The sequence below is a fragment of the Hibiscus syriacus genome, unplaced genomic scaffold (genome assembly GCF_006381635.1).
Source record: "Hibiscus syriacus cultivar Baekdansim isolate YM2019G1 unplaced genomic scaffold, ASM638163v2 tig00110415_pilon, whole genome shotgun sequence".
NCBI classification, from domain to species: Eukaryota; Viridiplantae; Streptophyta; class Magnoliopsida; order Malvales; family Malvaceae; genus Hibiscus; species Hibiscus syriacus.
Genome location: NW_024062729.1, coordinates 1,109,973 through 1,124,836, shown reverse-complemented (window position 1 = coordinate 1,124,836; position 14,864 = coordinate 1,109,973). Strand labels below are relative to the sequence as shown.

Here is a 14,864-nt window from a genome sequence, read left to right as displayed (position 1 = left end):
AAATATCCAAAGTTGATGGTACCCATTTCATTTACGTCACGACCGGTCAACTTTTAAAACCCTAGTCCATTCGGCAGAAGCTACGGCCGATATATAGACACGTGTCGAAAAAGCCAAACAGCCGCCGCAAACTAAAACGAATCTAATCTACTGGGCCCCACACTTATCCATTACTGGTTTACTTTCTGCCAGAACATGCTCAACTTTTTCTGTAGAATAACGACAATGACCTCCACTCTGACCACTAATTGCCAAAAAAAACAAGGATATTGAAGTAATCCCATATCTTCATCGCACACGCGATGGCTCAAAGTATCACGGGATCTCGCACGTGTCCGCCGTCAGAAAAACAGTTGTGTTTTTTTAGTCTTAACTTCAATTTCCAGAGACTAAAAAAAAAGAGAAAAAAAGGATTCTTGAGAAAAATTTGGGCTGTGAAATCGTGATTTCTGTTTGGTTGAACGGTTCGGTTGATGAAATCCGGAAATCTTAGGCCGGAGCCCCCAAAGACTGCGTGCCCGGAAAGGCGCCGGTGAAATTGGAGATCGTCGAAGATTCTTTAGAGGAAAAACATGGACCTCTTGGTAAACGATCAAAACCATCTCCAGATCTTCAACTTGTAATTCCTCTTTCAATTTTATTAACCTTTTTCAAACGAACTGAAATTACGTAATTTTAGGAATCGCAAATATTTTGGGAAGCAAGAAGCTTATGTCAGGTTTTAATTTTTAAAAGTTTTTTTTGGGTCAGTGGAACTCGGAATTTAATCTTTTGGATGAGCCAAGTCCACTTGGTCTGACGCTAAGGAAGAGCCCGTCACTTTTGGATTTGATCCAAATGCGCCTCTCACAATCCCAAAGCAGTGGCTCATCTTCCCAAGCTGAAGTCCTGAGCTCTGGAGCCAAGGAGGCTAAACACGCTGCTGATAAGCTTAAAGCCTCGAACTTCCCGGCTTCCATTCTTCGAATCGGCAATTGGGAGGTTGCATCTTTTCAACGAGTTTTGTTTTAATTGTTTTACAAAATGCATGTATTTTGAGGTCGAGTAGCTGAAGAATTGTTCCCTTGATGATTTGCAGTATAAGTCTAGGTATGAAGGTGATTTAGTGGCCAAGTGTTATTTCGCCAAGCACAAGCTTGTTTGGGAGGTATTGGAAGGTGCGCTCAAGAGTAAAATCGAAATACAGTGGTCGAATATCATGGCGATTAAAGCGAATTGTCCCGATGATGGACCGGGGACTTTGAATGTCGTGGTAAACTTTGTTTCTTCTTATGATCATCCCTGTTTTAATCTCTCTCTCAATGAATATGTATGACTTTGGTTGTTTCTTTTACGATGCAGCTGGCGAGACGGCCCCTTTTCTTCCGGGAGACGAATCCTCAGCCTAGAAAACACACCTTATGGCAGGCAACTTCCGATTTTACAGACGGTCAAGCTAGCATACATAGGTAAAAGTGATATATTTGGTTGTGCAGGCTAAATGTTTTAGGTTATCTCAGTTGTGTGTGTATAGAGTTACACGGGCTAATGTACCGTTGGAAAATTTATATTTCGGCTGTGCAGGCAGCATTTTTTGCAGTGTCCTCGAGGATTCTTAAACAAACATTTTGAGAAGCTCATTCAGTGTGACATGCGTTTAAACTGTTTAAGCAGACAACCAGAGATAGTTTTGGATTCGCCATATTTTGAGTCTCAGACTTTGCCGAATGAGGATCCCAATGAAATGAGAGTGCATGATGACAGACAGGGAGAGACCGGTAAAGGAACTTCTACCTCTGGCTTCCAGAGTGTAGCATCACCATCTGCAGCTCGGTCTTTGTCTTCGGATATCGGGAAAGGGGATTCCGCTTTTATAACCTCGGAAACTATGTACAGGGACGCTCGATCCCCCAGTTCAGGTACAATCAAGAACTTATGGATTGTTTTTTATGTGCTGATGGGAAATTTTCTTATGTACTCATTTTGCATTTTCTTTTATTTACTCTTTGAAATCTGATCCCTATTATGGTTTGAATACATTGATCTTAACTATACTTTATAATTGTTACACAGTGTATATATATGTGTATAATGAATTTTGCATGTACATATATTTGATTTATTCAGTGTCTTGTGGACTTAGTATGTGCAATAATGCAATTTCTTCTTTCCTGGTTTAAACTTGATAGCTGAATAGAAAGATGAAATACGATCTTCTAAAGCATTTTTTTAAAAATAAAACACACTTTTTTTTTCTTCCTTATCTATTAATTTTTCATTTCGTATTAGCGATGGACTCTTGTGCCACTGAAGCAAGTGGATCTTGTCATGCAGTGGGTTCAAAGCAGCCAAAGAATTTGGACAAGATAAAAGTGCCTGGACTTCATCCATATATCTCCATGAATGATCTTATGAACCATATTGAACAGTATCTTCCTGAAAAGGATGGCACGACAGGCGCAAACTCACAGGATAAAGGGGAAAATCGTGACGACCTTGATGTAAAAGATTTCCAGCTAAACAAAATAGCTAAGAGCGAGGTGAAGGATTTTGAAGGAGATACAGAAGAAGTTCCTAGTAGCAAGCAGGCACAGGGAATGTCAAGAAAAGACTCGTTTGGGGAGTTGTTGCTTCATCTTCCCCCAATCGCATCACTCCCAAAGTTCTTGTTTAACATTTCAAAAGATGAAGAGAGAAGGTAGATAAGATAGTTTTCTTGTTTATCAACTGCATAAAATGATAAATATCGAGCTTCGCAATCTCCCTCGTGTTAGCTGGAAATATGATGGATGTCTATGGTATCAAATTTAAGTGGAGGGGGTGCTTGGTCAATGGGATTTACCTGGGTTTGGAAAAAAAACTCTTTTGATGAAGAATTCTGGTAAAACCCATGTTCTTAGGTGCTTTAGCAAAATTGAATGTTGTAATAAGCTGATCGTTGGCTCTATTGTAATATGTACGTAAATTGTAACTTTTCTGTGCAATGCTACAATGTGTACAAGAAGCTTGTGGAATTCGATTTTGATTGCTTTACAGTTCGATAAAATTCAAGGCTGAGGAAGTTGAAATGTATGGTTTGATTTCGTTTCTCCTTTCCTGGTACTGGTAAAACAGCAAAAGAATGCAAGACTCGAAAAAGGGATCTCAAGAAAATGAAACAATACGCAGGGATTTAAGATGAAATACTGGCGCATATTATGCATGGAGGATCTCTACACTTCTCATAAGCTACTGTCAGCCGTAAGCACTGGCTATGGAAGACATGACCACATGAAAGAACAGCATTCTCTACAGGATTACGACACTCCCTATCTGGACCGTATTTGGGTTCATTTGCAAGATCACCTTCACATAATAGACAGCTAATCCCAAGCGGCCTGATGCCATCATCGAAACCTGCAAAATCGGAAAGAAATTGTTATGGTAAAGCTTCATGTTTCTCTTCTTTCATTGTCACTATTTTGGAGTTTCTACATTGCATAGCAGATTATAGAATATATCAAGCTGTGTCCATATAGTTCTATTTCTAAAATCCAAATGCAAATCTTTTACATTTCAGGATGTCTCCCTGAGATTTTTTTAAGGCAAATGTGAATGCAATTATACATGTTACTTGATCAAGTAAACTATGGGACACAAATTTACTCCTCCATGGGACGAGTCTTGGATGAACGTGATAATATATTCGTATCGGATTAAGAGCAGAATATTCCAGAAGGAACTTGTATACATACCTTCCCAAACTACATGATCTTCGTAGAAATGTTGGTTTTGTCTTCGATTGTCAAAGGTTGTTTCTTTTCTCTGTGTAACCAGCCTAGGAGTTCTGCTTGTTCCACTTTTGCTCACTACACCAGCAGAGCCTTTGGAAGGTCGTTTTTTCTCCTTTTTCGGAGTAAACTGCTTCAATGTTGGACTTGTAGCAGTAGTTTCTATCTTCTTAACAGATGATCCGGAGTCTTTTGGCAAATATATCTCTTTCTGTTTCTGCATTGATGCTGGAATTCTTCTAGTTCCAATATTTTGACATTTTGGGCTTGTTCCCTTTTCTGCATAACATGCTTTGATTCAGTAATCCTACTGGTTCCACAATTCTTGACCAACCCTGGACAGTCTTTGGGAGGTTGAGCTGTTTCTTTGTTCTGCAAGACATGCTTCGAAGCCAGAATTCCTTTGTTTCGACCATTCTCAACCGTATTCGGCTTTCCGCAAGATTGGGATGTCACCTTCTTCTTCATAGACTGTATCAGTGTCCCAATTCTACTAGTCTCACTCTTTTTATCCAACCCTGCTGGATCTTTGAGAGGTTGGGCTGTTCCCTTTATTGTAAGCTGCTTTGATTGCATAATTGTACTAGTTTCTCTCCTCTTGAGCAAACTTGTGGCATCCTTGGGAGGTTGTGTTGTTTTTTCCTTCTTATAAATCCTAGAAACTGAAGTTGAACTTGTTCCACTCTTGTTAACCAATGGGGCTGAATCTTTGTTCTTTATCTTATCTGATTGATGCTGTTGAGTCAAACCTGGTTTACAAGAAGCGAATATTAGCTTTGAATTTCAACCAGAAAACATGTCAAACATGGTTTGCTTATTCATCTGACATAAGTTAACATGTATGAAATCAACAGAAAAATGGTAATAAAACTGTTAAAAACAAAGCATGATCTTACGTTTAGGGGCCAATGTAGTTCCTAAAGCAGGGTTAGTGCCTTGAGAAGATTCACCAGGGCAAGAGGTAGCAGGCTGAAGAGTTGTAGGGAAGGTCCGAGGTCCTCTACTTCGACCGGAGCTCGAAGCCCCATCAAACACGTGGTTGCCGGCCGGACGATGGGATGCGCTGAGGCGTTTAGAATTGCCATCACTTGCCTTCCTCCTGGGACCTTGAAGATTACGTGTTACTTTTTGCATATACTGATATAGAATGTTAAAGGGCCAAAAGTATAAAATAGACTGTAACAAGGTAATGCCGCCATTGAAATTTAAGGGCCCTTGCCTGTTCGTGTTGTCCAGAAGGATAGTCTCCAATCTTTATCTCTTGTCGCCATTGAAATCGAAGGAACCCTGAAAATCTAAATAACAAAGACGCTCTGTTCTTGAAGAAAGAATCCAGATTGAACCCAAAGTCTCAATCCCAGAAACTAAAACTGAAGACAGAAAGAAAGATCAAGAACAAAATCGTAGACTGGTAATGTAGGTGAAGGGAAATCTGGGAATGGGAAGTATTTGATGTGAAAAAGGATTTTTCAAGAGAAGAAGATATGAACATAGATTGAATGTTCAGAGTTTTATCATTTTTATATATATATTCGTACGAGTCTCCTAATTACCATAGGACTCCGCCTTTTAATTTTCTTTTTATAGGTTTTTTAAAGGTTGGGGAAGGAGTTTAGGTGGGTTGGGATTTTTGTCGACTGAAAATCTGATAAGGGATAAATCATGTTTTACCCCCTAATATAATTGTTTTTTTACAATTTGATCCCTGAATTTCTTTTTATATATTTTAGTTTCAAAATTTAAATTGATGGTACTCCTTTTGATGACCTAAGACTCTAATATGTCATTCAAGTACCAAGTTAAGAATGTTATCAAGTTCAAGGACTATTAGAGGAAGAAGTTCAGGGACTAAGTTGAGCAAAATAATTTGTTCAAAGGTGTGTTTGGAAAGCCTATGTACAAAAAAAAAGTTCATTGACCATGAGAAAAATAATGTTTTAGGGAAATTGAATTTCAAATGCTTGGGATATATATGTACATATATATTATATAAAAGTAGCTTTATATACAAAGGAGATTAAACTTGGCTGTACAAAAGGAAAGCCTGGTCCTACTACCAGCATGATGGTTTTTTATAAGTTATAACCCAATGTACAACTCAGTTTCTTCCATCATGTCAACACCTGCTTTCAGAGAAGTTGAAGGAGGAGATGGTGAATGGATGGTGGCATCAGGTAACATGGCTGCCGTCACGACGAAGTATTCACATCCGATCGGGAGATCATAAAGGTTCCGACTTGATCCAGAATTCATGGTCAACTTCTCCGTCCCCCTGTCGGAATAAGTCAGCTGATCCATGACATCTGCCTTACAGTGATCAAGTCTAGCGGTTGAAGACGGCAGCGGCTTCACCGTCTGGCATTCAATATTCACAATCTGCCCGATAATATAGCCTGGTTGGCTCAGTAGATGATCAGTAAACAAGGCCAAAGATTCAGCAGTTTCGGGTGATTGTCTCGTATTGCCTAGCTGAATTGAGTACAAATGAAGCAATCTCATGCAATTGCAAGCGGCTGAAAGGCATCTTTCCTTGTTTGCCTGAAGAAAGAATTCCAAACCTCTTAATTGAAGAGTAAAATGATTTATATACCACGAAATCGAGAAACACTGACAAATAAATGTTACGCTTCTCAAGTTAATGCTAGGTGTACAGAGTTTTAACCAGCTCTTCTGGATTCTTGGTCAAGAAATCAATTTTCTCGGCAAGAACACGTCGGAACTCATCAAGGCCATCATCTTCAATGTCACTAATGGAACCGAAATTCAATAGCAAAGATATTTGGACAATGGTTAGTAAATTGTCAGCACAATTCAACATGAAAAGAAAAGGAGCAATTCAGAACATCAGAAAGGATAATGTCTATGTTATCACCATTAAGCTGACAGGCTTCTCGGTCAGGTAGGCAGCCCTAACAAGGACTCAGGAGCAATATGGTCCGGGTCAGGAACATCAATATCAAGCAATGTAAAGTCGAAACTCGAAAGGAGAATTTTTCGAGACACGCTCGATATGCAGGACCGAATCCGTGGACAAACTTAATATCCATAAACAGATCCTCCTGATGCATCATTGCCTCCCTGAAAACAGGGAACTGCAACTTGACCTCCTTGATGTGGTATGTAACATATGCTGTCTTTTGCAATGTAAGTTTGAACAAGGATGTTCGTTTCATTCTTATTATCCTTGCAAAAGTCAAGCAGCTTTGATATTTCATGTTCACAAGCCAGCATCCTCGGCAGATTATGCATATCTTTCGACCGACGTTGATCATTAGGTATTGATATGACAGCTGCTATTATTAACATGACAGTCTATTGTATTAACGTAACAATTTATAATATTAACATCAGTCACCATATAAATAAATTTGGTTGCTATATCTTGAATTTAGCTATTGTAGATCTCGTGATCTCGGGATGGATATGGGTTGGTTGAATAGGGCATCCGTATCCTTTTCCCTAAGAATATTTATTTTTTATTTTTTATTGAAAAATGGCAAAATTATCCTGGGGACGTCCCCGACTAAGCATCGAAACTTCCCCGAACTGATTTAGTCGTACCCTGCCACGTGACACGTTCCCGGTATGTAACCCAGTCATCTCTGTGCGGGGACGTATAGGGTACTTGAAACGGGACATATTTGTCGTCCCCGTACTTCATAGCTCCTCCACCCAAAACGCCCAACTTACCCAAAGTTTACAAGGAGCTTTGTGGCGGTTCATGGAGTTGTTTATTGTAAGTTATACAAATACAAAGAACCTGACACCCTGTTGGGAGCAAAAGCAATTCCTTGTAGTAAAACTTGGTTTTATTCATTTTCATGATATAATCATTTTAATCAAGCATGGATGAGTCTTTCCAAATATATATATAGGAATTTTGAGTAGGCCTGTGAGATTTTTCAGCTTCAAAGAGCTCATATTTTAAGGTTTCCACTGCAACATCCATGGCTAGCATGCGTTTTCACAGTAAGCTAAGCACTTTGGCTGTCATTTTTGTAAACGTCACAATAAAGCTAACATGCAAGAACACGAAGTACAAGCAAGAGGCCACTACAAGAATCAACAAGAACGGCTGTTTCTTCACCATAAATCATCACCGGCTTTAGAGTCCACAAATGCACGGTGTCTCTTTTATCATCGTCGTCGGCTTCGTGCAGCAAACCGTTAAGAAGAAGATTGTTCAGAAATCATACAATGAATTGGGATGTCAAAGTTTAAAAGATGACCAAGAGCACTGCAAGACTTCTCAGAAGCTCACAGTTGATGTTGCAGCTTGTGAAGTTGACATGAGGGCAGGAATATCTATCTCTGACCAGCAGTAACGTCTTAAGCCACATAACCTCAGAAGTCACATCCGCCACACTTTGATATTCAGCCTCAATGGTTGATCTTGAAACAGACCTCTGTTTTTAACTTCAAGACCATGAACAAGTTCCACTTCAAGCCCCAAAAAGTATTGTAGCTCGCCAAGATCTTTCAATGAAAAATTTTCCCCATCATACAAATAACAGCTTCAACATCAACATTGGAATCTCCTGTTAAAACGATATCTTCAACATAGATCAACACGAAAACTCTTCCTTCTCCTATGCACCGAATAAAAAAAGAAGAGCCAGCAGTTGAACTTTTGAAGCCGAGACTAATTAACGACTGTCGAAGTTGAACGTGCCACATCCTTGGAGTTTAGCGTAGTTCATACAAGGCTTTCTTAAGTTTACATACCAGCGGTAACCAGCATTAGCAACCTTTTCAAACCCCAGTGGTTGAACAATATAAACTTCTTCATTCAACACTGTTGAGAAAAGTATTATTGACATCTACTTAGCGTAAACACCGACCATCAGTTACAACCAATGAGAACACAACAATAATGGTGGATGCTCGAACAATGGGACTGAAGATATCCGAAAAATCTGGACCAAGCACTTGTGAAAAACCCCTGGCAACCAGTCGATCTTTGTAGCGAGACAACGTTCCATCATCATTCTTTTTAATTCAAAAAAGTCACATCATATTGCAGAATGACCATCAGGTAGTGGAACCAACTCCCATGTATTATTTTGCATGAAAGCTTGATATTCATCTAACACTGTCTACTTCCAACATTGATGTTGCATGGCCTGATGCACCAAATGTGGTTTACTTGTACTCAAATGATCAATCATATTAGTTGTTGCTCCAAGTTCCTTTGGCTTGAAAATTCCCATTTTACTTCTAGTGAACATAGGATGACGATTAAGAGGAACACCCATGTTCTCAGCCATTATTTACAACTGGTTCATCCACATAAATCCCTCTTGGAGCATCACATGCATGCTCAGAGGAGCTAATCGAAACACCCAGCGGACTTTTCCTGTTTGAGACATCAGCACCATGCTCAGAGATGCTGATCAAGGCATGCCATCTGCACTAGTGGATGCTTTGGTGAGCACCCCATCCAGTCTTAATAAGCGTGCCACACCTGGAACAACTTGAAGGGATAGAGAAGAACAAATATTAGCAACTTCAGCACCCCTACTATCCTTAGTTTCTGCAAACGGAAACACACATTCATCAAAAATAACATTACGAGATATGTATAAATGATCATCGGACTCCAAACAATTGTAACCAAGATGTTACATGATATATTCGAGAAACACACAGCTGAGATCGAAATGCCAATTTATGGTATTGAAAAGGTCTTGTATATGGGTAACACCTACACTCGAACACCTTCAAATGATCAAGCAAAGGCGGTTTCCCATAAAAAAACTTCAAACAGAGACACCCCTGCAAGAATTTTGGTAAGTAAACGGTTTATAAGGTGAACACCAGTTGTCACAGCAAATGCCCAAAACCTCAATGGGCAAAAAAGCTCTAGCTAACAGAACAAAAGTCATCTCAAGGACATGTTGATGCTTGCGCTCCACTACACCATTTTGTTGAGAGGTATAAGGACACATTACTCGATGCTAAATACCTTCTTTGATAAGAAGAAGAGATAAGTTGTGATACTCACCACCCCAATCGGACTGAACAACTTTGATGCCAACACCAAACTGTTGCTTCACCATCTTTTGAAATAATATAAATGCTTGAGCAGCCTGACACTTTATCTTTAGCAAAAACAACCAAGTGTGTCTTGTATATGCATCAACAAATGACACATAGTAACGACATCCATTCGACACAAAATGCGATGGCCCTCAAAGATCAGAAAATATTAACTCAAACGGTTTCTCATAACGAATCGTGGAAGCAGTAAAGGGTAAGTGATGGCTTTTACCCATTTGACATGAAGCACAAACATTTAACATCATTTTATTTAAAGACTTTGGTAAGGTAACATTGCATCATTTACAAGCTTGAAGTATTGTTTCAAATGTAGGATGACCAAGCCAATCATGCCAGAGAACAAAATCCGTTGTCAACCCATGAGCCACACAAGCTAGAGGTCTTCTCCCACCATTGCGTAAATCGTCTTGATTGAAATTATATAAGTCATATATCTTTTGACCTTGTAACAAAACAACACCAGTTTCTTAATCACGAACCACGCACTGGCTAGCATGAAACTCTAGAAAAACTCAATTGTCTTTAGCAAGCTTTGACACCAAGATTAGTTTTTTAGTGATATGAGAAACAAGCAACATATAATTTAAACTCAAGTTCTAGAAGTAGTTATCAAAGGTACTTGACCAATTTGAGAAATAGGAAAACTGAAAAGCTTTGTCGTCACCAACAATCAATTTACCGGCACAGGAGTAATCCACTTTGTCCACAACGTTCGTGGGGTCAGTTATGAAGTGGTGAGCATCCTCAAATCTAAGAACCATTTGCCTTGATCATTTGAAACTGCTGGAGCATACGTATTAGCAACACTCCCAGTTATCCCAGCAAACTAGGCACTCTTTGAGTGAGCACAGGCACAAGCGTGACTTACAAGATTAGCATTGAATCTGCCAGTATTTGGTGTTGAATCACCGCTCACAGAACCACCCTTGTTGGCAATGGACGACACCCCTGGAAACGACTTGTCAAATCTGTACCAACGACGATCAACAAGGTGACCATTCTTGTCGCACAGCTGGCATTGATACCTCACATGTCCTCTGCCACGACCTTCATGGTAGTTTTATGACCGGCCACCCCTAGAATTAGAAGATTGAACCCTCCTACGAGATCTGTCCCGCACAACCACCCAAGCAATGTTAGCACTAAGACTTAAGCTCTCAAATTGATCAAACCTTTTTGTTGGAGTTCAACAATAGGAAGTATCGAAATAACTCCATCAAGCGTAATCGGCTCTCAAGTCCCATAATCATTGCCACAACTGGCTTGTACTCAATAGGTAATCCACTGAGAACGGTGGTAACCTTTTTGTGATCGGACACAAGACCTTCATAGGCAGCCAAGGCGTCATATATCTCTTTCACATGAGAAATATACGCACACATAGTCATCTCATCTTTCTTGACCGCCTTCAGTCGATAATGAAGATTCTGTTGCAGAAGACGGCTATCGGATAGAGCAAAATCGCAACTGATAATTTGAGAAAATAAAAATGAAATAAAGAAGACACAAATTTTTACGTGGAAAACCCCTAAATAATATAGGGTAAAAACCACGGGCAACAGTAGAAGAATTTCACTATGAGAAAATAGGAATTACAACTTATCTCGATCGACCAAGGAGAAAGCAATAATAATTCTCTCTTAATAAAAAGAAGAAAACAACTCTCAAGAAACTCTCTAAATTTTCTCTAGTATTGAAAGAAAGCTAGAATGCTTTGGGATGATTTTGAAGCTAAATGAGCTAGGGTATTTATAGTAGAAGCTTAAAGACTAATTTGTAAATACCCTAAATTACAATGACTAAATATGATTATCCCATTTAGCAATTTTTCAACAAATTGCTGCACCTTTTTGACTATGCATCATTCGGTGCATTTGTTTATTTTTTTTTCTTTCAAATTTCAACTTGCACCTTTCAGTGCATTGAATTTTCAACAATCTCCCACTTGAAGATTTGATTGAAACAATCATATCTTCACACCATTATTTCTACCTTGTACCTTCATGTTGCTTACGTTTTTGGCAGGCCACAAGAGGATCGACACCAAGAAAATTTATCAGCATTAATCGCATTTGTCATGAAATCTGCTATGTTGACTTTGGTATGGATCTTCTGCATATCTACCGTCCTTCTTCCACCTTTTCACGAATGAAATGGTACAGAACTCGTATGTGCTTTGTCCTTGAATGAAATTTTGGATTCCTTGTTAGATGCAAGGCGCTTTGACTGTCACAAAACAGAGAGACATACTCTTGATTGTGCCCAAGCTCCTCCAATAGCATCTTCAACCAAATTGCTTCTTTACTGGCTTGTGTAGCTGCTACATATTCTGCTTCTGTTGTGGATGTAGCCGCAACTGACTGCAATTTTGAAACCCAGCTTACAGCTCCACCAGCAATTTTGAACACATATCCTGTAGTAGATTTACTTTTATCCAAATCCCATGCATAGTCAGAATCAACATGCCCATTAATAAGTAAATTTGATCCTCCATAACATAATACAACATTTGAGGTCCCTTTGATGTATCTCAGGATCCTCTTTACTGTATTCCAATGCTCTTTGCCTGAATTCGCCATGTACCGACTAACCACTCCCATTGCTTGTGCAATATCTGGTCGTGTGCATATCATAGCGAACATTAAACTTCCCACTGCCGATACATACAACACTCGAGACATCTCCATCCTCTCTTCTTCACTGCTAGGACTCATACTGGAGGATAATTTGAAGTTAATAGGAAGAGGGGTAGAAATTGGCTTACAATCTTGCATGCTGAATCGTGACAAGATCTTCTTCAAGTAATTCTTTTGTGAAAGCCAAATCTTCCTATTACTTCTGTCTCGGTAAATTTGCATCCCTAGAATCTTGTTTGCTGATCTCAAGTCCTTCATTTCAAATTCCCTAGCCAGTTGTGCTTTCAATTCTTCAATATGATCTTTGTTGGGTCCTGCAACCAACATGTCATCCACATACAACAGCAATATAACAAAATCGTTATCACCAGACCTCTTGAAATAAGCACAAGGGTCAACATTAAGTCTGTTGTATCCAAGGCACATAATGATAGAATCAAATCTCTTATACCAACACCTCGGTGCCTGCTTTAGATCGTACAGAGATTTGTTCAACCTGCAAACCAAGTTCTTTTTTTTTTCAAAACCTTCAGGCTGGAGCATAGAAATTTCTTCTTCAAGATTTTCATGAAGAAAAGTTGTTTTAACATATAGCTGCTCTAGATGTAAGTCTAATGTAGCACACATTGCCAAAACTACTCGAACTGTTGTTAGTCGAACCACAAGAGAAAATATTTCATTGAAAGCAATACATTCTTTTTGAGCATATCCTTTGACAACCAGTCTTGCACGATACCTCTCAACTTGATCGTCACCATTTCGCTTGATTTTGAAGACCCATTTATTACCAATTGGCTTCTGTTGAGTTAATCGATCGACGGAATCAACCAAGAGGGGGGTGAATTGGCAATTAAAAATTTCGTGGAAGCTTTTGCAGAAAATTGAAAGTAATTGCACAGTGATTTACAGTGGTTCGACTTTCTCAAACAAAGTCTACGTCCACTACCTTAGCTATCCACACTAAGGATTTTCCAAAAAATTCACTAATTTGTTCTTTCTTTTGAGGCCAAAGAGATAACCTTACAAAATCCCTCAAGAGTATACCCCAACTCTTGAGAACACTCTTTTTCCCAAAGAGAAGATTACAAATTTGCAAACTTACAAGAAAAACCTCACAAGGTAATATGTTTGCACAATTCTAGAACAAGTAAAGAACACTCAAAGATAATTACAAATGAGCACAAATGGTGTTCTTGAAAGAAAAATGAATATTGAAAGGAAAATTGGCTTGATTTGCACAAACTTGGTGTTTGATGCTTTCTCTCTTGTTTCTCTATAATTTCTTCTTGATCAAGGGCTTCAGAACTTGTTTAAATACACCTTGAATCACTTCTGAACGTTAGTGATAATTAGTGGAGTCAATAGAGCCGTTCAAGTGTGAAAACAATTAATTTTTCTGGGTGGAGCGTCTCATACATCGATGCATGATGGAGGATGCATCGGTGCATCAGTGTAAAATTCAAATATTTTGACCGTTGGAACACTTGATGCATCGGTGCACCAAGTGTGCATCGATGCATGAAATGCATTCGATGTTTGAAAATAGCCTGAGTGCATCGATGCATGGCTTGTGCATCGATGCATCAAATGCATTCGATGTTTTGAAAATATTCAGAGTGCATCGATGCATGGAGAATGCATCGGTGCATGGAATGCATTCGATGTTTCAATTAATTCACTAATGCATGGTTGATGCATCGGTGCATCACCTCAAATAATTGAAAAACTTGGAGTAATAATTTGATATTCGGTTAATTGAATCGAATATAAAATTGTAACATCATTTGTAAAATCTTAAAATTCATTTAACTTAATTTGTTATATCGAAATATCAAAAATGTTTTCAACAATCTCCCCCTTTTTGATATAACAAAATATTTGAGTAATTTTAAGATTTGTTTAAGAAATTATTTTTGAAATCGATTTTGAAAAACTTACTCCCCCTTACTATAGCACATCTTAAATTTTCTCCCCCTTTTTGTTAAATCAAAAAGACTCTATAAAAACGTTTTAAACAAGAATTTTGAAAAACATTAGCCAATTGATTTATTAATAATAGGCTGCTAAGAACACAATCAAAAGAGAGATTAGCCATTAGTTTTCACAAACAATATTCATAATAAAATGTGAAATGGCATAATTTGGTCATAAATTTCTAATGATGCAAAATTAATAAACAGAAAGCGTTAAAATGTCAAACCAAATATAAGTTCAAGTATCCTCAAACAAACATCCAACAACTAAGAAAATCCAAGTTTTAAGAACAAGAAAGCATGGCAAGTAAGTCTACTCCATCGGAGGATCGGGAGGAGGAGGATAATGAGCTCGAACTTCAAGAGTCAGAGCATCCATACGATCACGTATCTCCCTCTGAAACTCAGAAATCGTAGACTCAATGGAGGCAAAACATAGATCAAAC

At 38.6% G+C, this 14,864-nt stretch overlaps 2 protein-coding genes across 4 annotated transcripts; one reads left to right on the top strand and one right to left on the bottom strand.

Moving 5' to 3' along the window:
* Window positions 1-414: 414 nt before the first annotated feature.
* On the top strand, window positions 415-2,963 carry LOC120124305. 3 transcript variants are annotated; one of them, XM_039143013.1, is made up of 6 exons: window positions 415-584; window positions 751-981; window positions 1,079-1,252; window positions 1,342-1,448; window positions 1,564-1,898; window positions 2,269-2,963. In XM_039143013.1, the coding sequence occupies exons 1-6, from the start codon at window positions 573-575 to the stop codon at window positions 2,679-2,681; spliced, it is 1,272 nt and encodes a 423-aa protein (XP_038998944.1). In that variant the 5' UTR covers window positions 415-572; the 3' UTR covers window positions 2,682-2,963. The 3 variants fall into 3 exon arrangements, with proteins under 3 accessions (XP_038998944.1, XP_038998945.1, XP_038998946.1); XM_039143014.1 differs by having other exon boundaries at window positions 416-584; window positions 2,314-2,963; XM_039143015.1 differs by having other exon boundaries at window positions 417-619.
* A 38-nt stretch (window positions 2,964-3,001) lies between these two features.
* Window positions 3,002-4,590, bottom strand: LOC120124306. Its single transcript, XM_039143016.1, has 2 exons — window positions 3,714-4,590; window positions 3,002-3,375 (listed from the first exon to the last, which is right to left on the bottom strand). Exons 1-2 carry the CDS (start codon window positions 3,970-3,972, stop codon window positions 3,152-3,154), a joined length of 483 nt encoding a protein of 160 aa, XP_038998947.1. The 5' UTR covers window positions 3,973-4,590; the 3' UTR covers window positions 3,002-3,151.
* Window positions 4,591-14,864: the final 10,274 nt, after the last annotated feature.

Coding starts and splice junctions, on each gene's coding strand:
- LOC120124305 (XM_039143013.1), top strand. Junction 982..1,078: donor TTCGAATCGGCAATTGGGAG/GTTGCATCTTTT, acceptor GATGATTTGCAG/TATAAGTCTAGGTATGAAGG. Junction 1,253..1,341: donor CGGGGACTTTGAATGTCGTG/GTAAACTTTGTT, acceptor TTTACGATGCAG/CTGGCGAGACGGCCCCTTTT.
- LOC120124306 (XM_039143016.1), bottom strand. CDS start 3,972: ATGCAGAAACAGAAAGAGATATATTTGCCAAAAGACTCCGGATCATCT. Junction 3,376..3,713: donor AGATCATGTAGTTTGGGAAG/GTATGTATACAA, acceptor CCGATTTTGCAG/GTTTCGATGATGGCATCAGG.